At 48.8% G+C, this 7,500-nt stretch overlaps 2 protein-coding genes across 2 annotated transcripts in view; both read right to left on the reverse strand.

The window, feature by feature from the left end:
- Positions 1–2,749: 2,749 nt before the first annotated feature.
- LOC311315819 (growth arrest-specific protein 6-like) lies at positions 2,750–3,376 on the reverse strand (the record flags this gene model as incomplete). The annotated part of the gene is made up of 2 exons (XM_084446516.1): positions 3,122–3,376; positions 2,750–2,922 (listed from the first exon to the last, which is right to left on the reverse strand). The coding sequence occupies exons 1-2, from the start codon at positions 3,189–3,191 to the stop codon at positions 2,750–2,752; spliced, it is 243 nt and encodes an 80-aa protein (XP_084302642.1). The 5' UTR covers positions 3,192–3,376.
- A 1,270-nt stretch (positions 3,377–4,646) lies between these two features.
- Positions 4,647–7,500, reverse strand: part of pros1 (protein S) — a 12,969-nt gene continuing 10,115 nt past the window's right edge. The window contains exons 12-14 of the mRNA XM_084446713.1: positions 6,169–6,305; positions 5,687–5,915; positions 4,647–5,531 (exon numbers count right to left, since the gene is read on the reverse strand). Coding sequence (XP_084302839.1) covers positions 5,344–5,531; positions 5,687–5,915; positions 6,169–6,305 — 554 coding nt within the window. The 3' untranslated portion in view covers positions 4,647–5,343. The remainder of the gene's footprint in view (positions 5,532–5,686; positions 5,916–6,168; positions 6,306–7,500) is intronic.

Below are 7,500 nucleotides of genomic sequence, written 5' to 3' on the forward strand. Positions count from 1 at the left end.
GGGATAGAAGTATTCCTGCGTTAAGGTAAAGATAAGGGGACAAGAAGAAGGGTGGAGGTCAGTGATTCTGTGGTTTGGTACAGTACATAAAGGTGCATTGCACTGAATTCAGCTACTGCAGTCAGTCTAAAAAGGGTGGGGTGGAAACCAACTCCAGCTGCATGTTAGTGTGAGTTGGTGCAATGCTCATATCCCTGACAAATGAATCCACTTTTTCCTGCACAAGCCATGACATCGGCCCCGGTGTTGCAAGCAGCAGTTCAAAGCTCAATATATACGATGCCGTGATGACATCTTTTTCCTTTACGAGGTTTGGAAGAGCTGAGTCAACTGTTGGCCACTTGGGGACGGTCTAGGGTTATCTGTCTGTCCAGCGAAGTCCGATTAGGCCGACTGACCATGCCGTTGTCAGTGGGGTGTGGCATTGTAGCCCTTGCCTTCTTGGAACCGTCCGATTTCCTCTACACACTAAAGCTTTCAGTCCTGCCTTTGTTGCACTGCGCTAAGAACAAGCGATTACAAGAATTTCAATGTACCTGTACTCGTACTGTACTTGTTACACATAGCATATAAACTGTCTATTCTCTTCTGTTCAGGCCACTGGCCTTGGGAATCCTAAAATTAGAGAGGGAGAGAAAAGACGATGACTAGTCTCAGATCTGTGATTACTCCATGATTGCTACGCTGGGAATGGAACAGAGCCGGGTGCACGAGCGGAACCTTCAGCCGACCGGCTTCTAGAACCCGTTAGAAGTGAACTGTCCACTCGCTGTTCCCCTGCGACCACCGTTCCCCTGGGGGGGTTCTGATGACTGAGACGGGGAACCTTTTCGGAGCTACAGAGGATGTGGGTTGCCAAGAGTATCTGTAGGTTAAGTAACCCCCTCACCCTCTCTCTCTCCATCTCCCTCTCTCTCCCCTCCCTCTCTCTCTCTCTCTATCTCTGCCTCTGTCTATCTGTCTGTCTGTCTGTGCCTCTCTCCCCTCCCTCCCTCTCCCTCTCTCTATCTCTCTCCCTCCCTCCCTCTCTCTCTCCCTCCCTCCCTCCCTCCCTCTCTCCCTCCCTCCCTCCCTCCCTCCCTCCCTCTCTCTCTCCCTCCCTCTCTCTTTCTCTCTCTTTCTCTCCCCCTCCCTCTCTCTCTCTCCGGAACCAGGAACTGCAGCAGTAGAAACTTGCAGAGTCAGAGGAGAGCCACTGCACATTCTCAATTAATAATGCATTCTCCAATGAGGCTGCAGTTCTGTGTGACAGGATGGAGCTACGGAACATGGAAGACTGGCATGCAAACCCCCCCCCCCTTCGCCAGGCCTGAGCGCACACACACACACACACACACACACACACACACACACACACACACACACACACACACACACACACACCTTCTCTCTTGCTTAAATTCACCTCACCCCACCTAGTCTCCTTCCTCTCTCCCCAGCTCAACCACTCTCTCTCTCCCTCTCTAACTTTTCTCTAATCCTAATCTAATCCCAGCTCTTTTCCTCCTTGGATTAACTCGTATCACCGCTCAAACAGCGAAAAACAAATACGTGAGGGTCTGGCAATGCACCTACGTCACTGTTACGAGGCTTAGCCGGCATTACTGAGTGACAGACACAAGTCATGCACCCTGACCAAGTGACCATTGTAAATTAAGGAGATTTCTAAAACAAGGCCAAATTCATGTTTTCTTTTTCTGGACCTAATCCCAAATCTTTGTGAGGATTTGGGGGCTGATTTGCATATTCAACAGGCTTAACGCGGATCTACATATTCACGTGGCACGCTGTGACTATGCATATTCGGGAGGCGGACCTGAGGGTTGGGAGCGAAGCGTGACAGACGCACGTCAGAGTGTGTCTGCGAGTTGCTTACTGCACGCCTGCACGGAATTCATCTGTGATTAAAAACACATTCCGATCCCCACTCCGTCACTCAACCCTCCCATCGTCTTACAGTAAGCACCCCCCCACCACACCCCTCCACACACACACACACACACACACACACACACACACACACACACACACACACACACACACACACCATGGAACACTGGCTCATAAGGGAGTAGATATCAGACATGGGAGAGAGAGAGAGAGAGAGAGAGAGAGAGAGAGAAAGTGGGGAGGAGAGAGTGAGAGAGGGAGTGGGGGAGAGAGAGGGAGAGAGAGTGGGGGAGAGAGAGAGGGAGAGAAGGAGTGTGGGAGACAGGGGGTGAGAGAGAGAGAGAGAGAGAGAGAGAGGGAGAGAGAGGGAGAGAAGGAGAGAGAGGGAGAGAGAGGGAGAGAAGGAGAGAGAGGGAGAGAGAGAGACAGGGGAGAGACAGATGGAGAGAGGGAGAGAGAGAGAGAGAGAGATGGAGAGAGAGAGACCGGGGGACAGATGTATCGAGCAGGGAGGTGATGAAAGTAGGAGGGAGAGACCGTGTAGGAAAGAGAAGATGACCAACATGAGAACAATGGGAGGGAGAACTACATTCAACTGAGACAACCCCCCTGGTATGGATCTAATACTATTAGTCCAGTCTGATAGACTTATTGGAGCATGAAAAATAGACACGATCATTAGGACGCACTCATCAGCCCCAACTAGAAAGGTCATTTGCAGTCGTAAATGGATGACAATGTATGCCTACATTATGTGCATGCAAGCCGGCGACTAGCTCACCCAGTGCTTGCACAGTTAGCAGCATTTGAGCAATCACTGACTGTACAAATCCGCAGAAAAGCAGAGCTACAGTAACACTCACTCACTCACCGTTTCGGGGTCGTTTTCAAACACTTCCCTCGCCTCCTCTTTGCTGCACTTCTCCTCCACGCACTCTCTCTCCAGGTGTCCTTGCTTCGTCTCCTCGAAAACTTGATACGCTCGCCTGTGTCTACTGAGGAATTGGTTGGCCTCTTCCGGAGATAAAGAAACTGTAAAGTAATCAAATTCATATCAAGCAAAATAACGGAAATGATGCACAAAAACGCTGTAGAATTGCTGCCGCAAGTAGCGGACACGATCGAACAGATTCAATAACAGCAGCTTACGCCTGTCGACCGATGACATAAATCACACACATGATTACAAATAAAGAGAATAGCTTCTCAAAATACGGGTTTGTTTACTCACAGCTGTTTGAGCACGAAGCCAGCAGCAGGATTAGGAAGGACCCGGGTGCGAGGAACTCGGTCAGGGTCATCTTGCTTCTGCGTCAAGCCAGGGGAAAGTTTGCCCCGTCCCGTTTCTGTTCTAGCAAAGCAGACTCGTCCAGACAGACAGTGCTAGTATTCACTTTAGCTGAGGGGGGGGGGAGAGAAAACCGTCTCTACATTCAACTGAGGGTTTTTTTCCCGTTCAACCTTGAGTAAACTGGGCTAGCTAGCTAGCACACCATAACAATACCAGATACTGCGGTTACACTCCGACCTTCTCTCCTTCCTCTCTCTCTCTTACACTCCGACCTTCTCTCTCTCTCTCTCTCTGTGTGTGTAGCAGCTCTCTCTCTCTCTCTCTCTCTCTCTCTCTGTGTGTGTGTAGCAGCTCTCTCTCTCTCTCTCTCTCTGTGTGTGTGTGTAGCAGCTCTCTCTCTCTCTCTCTCTCTCCCTCTCTCTCTCTCTGTGTGTAGCAGCTCTCTCTCTCTCTCTGTGTGTGTGTAGCAGCTCTCTCTCTCTCTCTCTCTCTCTCTCTCTCTCTCCCTCTCTCTCTCTCTCTCTCTGTGTGTGTGTGTAGCAGCTCTCTCTCTCGTTACCCTGCACTGGTCCAAACTGCGGACAAAGACAGACCACACAGAGCTACAAGCCGCTGCACATTTCCAGGGGGGAGTGGGTTGGGAAAAGTTACGTGGGATTCACGCAGGAATGTGGGATGCAGAGCCGCTGCCTCCAGGTGATTCGCTCTGGCACAGATCCAGCTAGTAACCCTTCGTTGGTGTCTTTTTTCTTTCTTTCAGACTTCAGAGCCTGTCAATTTAAATCTCTTCTCCGTGACGAGTCTGGCTGTAATTTAATAACATGGTCAAAACAAACATGAAGAGATTTTGGAAGCATAACGAATGTTTCTCAGTCCCGCAACATCACGTGAGACTAGACGCAGTCACATTGCATCAGTATCGGTAGATATTTCCAGTTGGCTCGGAGCAAGATCCAGATATCACAGAAGTCTCATCCACTGTTTCCCCATTTTCAACACACACACATCCCTCTTTATCATCGAATATTATGATCTTTTGCTTTCGTTTTTTACAATGTCTCTCGTTTCCTGTAAATCAATAGCTGTTTTCATGGACCACCTGTTTTCAGAGATATGTTTTCATAACCTACTTCCCCCACCCTATCCATCTTGCTTGGCCTACATTCCTCTCTGCCAAAACTAAGGTCATTGGCTTGATTCATTGGCTTGATTCACTAGATTTCCTCTTTTTTTCCTTTTTTATTTTTACTCCCATATTCCCTTCATGTTGCCCTCTGCTATTTTCAGGTCAGGTTGTGTATTGTTTACACAGGGCTCGTGTGCTCCAACAAAACGTTTTCCCACAGAGGAACATGCTGACCACTTGACTCGGATATTCAGTTTGGAATGTGTCCCTCGATTCAAAACCGCACATAACGGAAGGACTCAAAACCAAAAACAGCTTAGCAGCACAATCCTGTTTTGATCAAGTTTTATTAAAACAAATGCACTCAATTCAACAACGCACACACTGCTACATTCAACTTATATTAAAGTGAGCTTGTTTGATATATACATGGTAGGACCTGCAAACTGCCATGGGGGTGGGGTGGGGTGGGGTGGGGGCATTGGAACAGAGCCAAAGAAAATTGTGTGCGTGTGTGTGAGGGGGGGCGGAGGACCATAAGAAACGAATAAGAAAACCAAGAGGCTGAACATCACACACACACACACACACACACACACACACACATCCCGGTTAGTCAGCGTAAACCTGTCGTCTCTTTCTATTCTACACAGGATCTCCTCATGTAACCGTCTTTCAGAGCTCTGCTCTGGGACTCCAACGTTTCTATAGTATTCCTGGTAACAATAAAACAACAACTAAGGCGACATATTTCAGCCGTGATGGAAGCAGGCTTTCGTAGGAGGGACGAAGAAGCAACACCGGAGGGAGAGAGACGAAAAACAGTCAAGCTCAAGACTGTGAGAAACAAAAGTGACCAAAAGTGTACTGCGTTCAAGTCCACCCCTACCCTCCCTCTCTCCTCTCATTTCAACCGAGTCTCTCTCTGTCTCTCTGTCACTCTCTCTCTTTCTCTCACTCGCTGGGTACAGTCAAAGGAACGGAGAGGAAGCTTCCGAGTGGCGCGCGCGGCGATGGGCCCGACCTATCGGTGAGGTCACTTCCTGTGCGGGTAGGGCTCGTTGGCGCGCGACTCCGGGGGCGATACGGGGGGGCAGGAGTGGGACTTGATGCTGTTGTGTTTGCTGGCCGCCTCGTCGAAGTCCAGCTGTCTGCCATTGACGTGGACATCCATGCAGCCGTGGTAGAACGCCGTCACCGGCGTGGCGGACGCCGCGATGTGATCTGGGGGGGGCGGAGCCAGAGACGAGGATGGAGTGATCCCCCCCACCAAAAAAAAACACACAGGAACATCAACGCGCTTATTATATCCGGAAGGGCAAAGGTGTTACATTACGGGGTTGACACAGCGCACACATATCTGATTCGGCGGAACTAACCTGGCAACCCGCCTATGTAGGTGCTGAGGGGCTCCTGCATGGTGGTGTTGAAGAGCGTGAGCGCCCCCTGGAGGGTGTCGGGGACGGCGTAGGAGACGACGGAGGAGTTGGCGGAGATGACGATGTCGTCGGGGGTGATAGTCAGCTCCACGGTGAGGCGGTCGGGGTAACAGAGCATCAACGACTGGAGCGTCGCCACGGAGACGCCGGCCAAGAACACCCGCAGATCCTGGGGAGGACAGCGGGAGCGGTGAGGCGTGTGTGTGTGTGTGTGTGTGAGTGTGTGTGTGTGTGTGTGTGTGTGTGAGTGTGTGTGAGTGAGTGAGTGAGTGTGAGTGAGTGTGTGAGTGTGTGAGTGAGTGAGTGAGTGAGTGAGTGAGTGAGTGAGTGAGTGAGTGAGTGTGTGTGTGTGTGTGTGTGTGTGAGTGTGTGTGTGTGTGTGTGTGTGTGTGTGTGTGAAAGGCACACGGCTGAACTCTCACAGCGTCTTCAGGTCCTTGGGTTACCACGGAGACGGACAAGGGGACGGTGCCGTTGGAGACCAAGGCGAAGATGACCCCCGTACTGCTGGACGGACGGATACTCATCTTCACGTCCACCTTCCAACCGCCAGTCTCACCTGGACACACACACACACACACACACACACACACACACACACAGGCAGATTAATGTTTATGTTCTTCATATTCACGCTATGTGTATATCTCTACAAAGTCCCTCAGGGCGACTGGTTGCCCCATCACTCCGAGGCCCCTGCGGTCGATCGACACGGTCACGGCTCTTCTCTGTCACAGCAGAGTCGTTGCCCATCTTTCACCACAGGTTCAAAACTCACCTCTTCAAGAAGTACTACAACAATCCTCCCGCCTAAGCACTTATTGTATTTTATTGTATTATATTATATTGCACTGTACTTTAGATCGCTATTCTTGCACTTTGCCTTCAGCACTAGATTATGCTCTTAGTCACTTGTTTTAGAGAGAAGATGCACTTGGGAGTTCTGGCAAGTAGTAGTACATTGGCTTTTCCTACATTAAATGCAATTATTGTTAGTCACTTTGGATAAAAGCGTCTGCTAAACGACTGTAATGTAATGTAAATGTAATGTAATCTACATCAAAGTGTCCTACTCACTCTAGTCTATATTGAAGTGTCCTACTCACTAGTCTATATTGAAGTGTCCTACTCACTCTAGTCTATATTGAAGTGTCCTTCTCACTCTAGTCTATATTGAAGTGTCCTACTCACTGTAGTCTATATTGAAATGTCCTACTCACTGTAGTCTTTATTGAAGTGTCCTACTCACTCTAGTCTATATTGAAGTGTCCTACTCACTGTAGTCTATATTGAAGTGTCCTACTCACTCTAGTCTATATTGAAGTGTCCTACTCACTAGTCTATATTGAAGTGTCCTACTCACTCTAGTCTATATTGAAGTGTCCTACTCACTCTAGTCTATATTGAAGTGTCCTACTCACTCTAGTCTATATTGAAGTGTCCTACTCACTCTAGTCTATATTGAAGTGTCCTACTCACTCTAGTCTATATTGAAGTGTCCTACTCACTAGTCTATATTGAAGTGTCCTACTCACTCTAGTATATATTGAAGTGTCCTACTCACTCTAGTCTATATTGAAGTGTCCTACTCACTCTAGTCTATATTGAAGTGTCCTACTCACTCTAGTCTATATTGAAGTGTCCTACTCACTCTAGTCTATATTGAAGTGTCCTACTCACTGTAGTCTATATTGAAGTGTCCTACTCACTGTAGTCTATATTGAAGTGTCCTACTCACTCTAGTCTATATTGAA

Source organism: Borostomias antarcticus, assembly GCF_949987555.1.
Source record: "Borostomias antarcticus genome assembly, chromosome: 12".
Taxonomy (NCBI): domain Eukaryota; kingdom Metazoa; phylum Chordata; class Actinopteri; order Stomiiformes; family Stomiidae; genus Borostomias; species Borostomias antarcticus.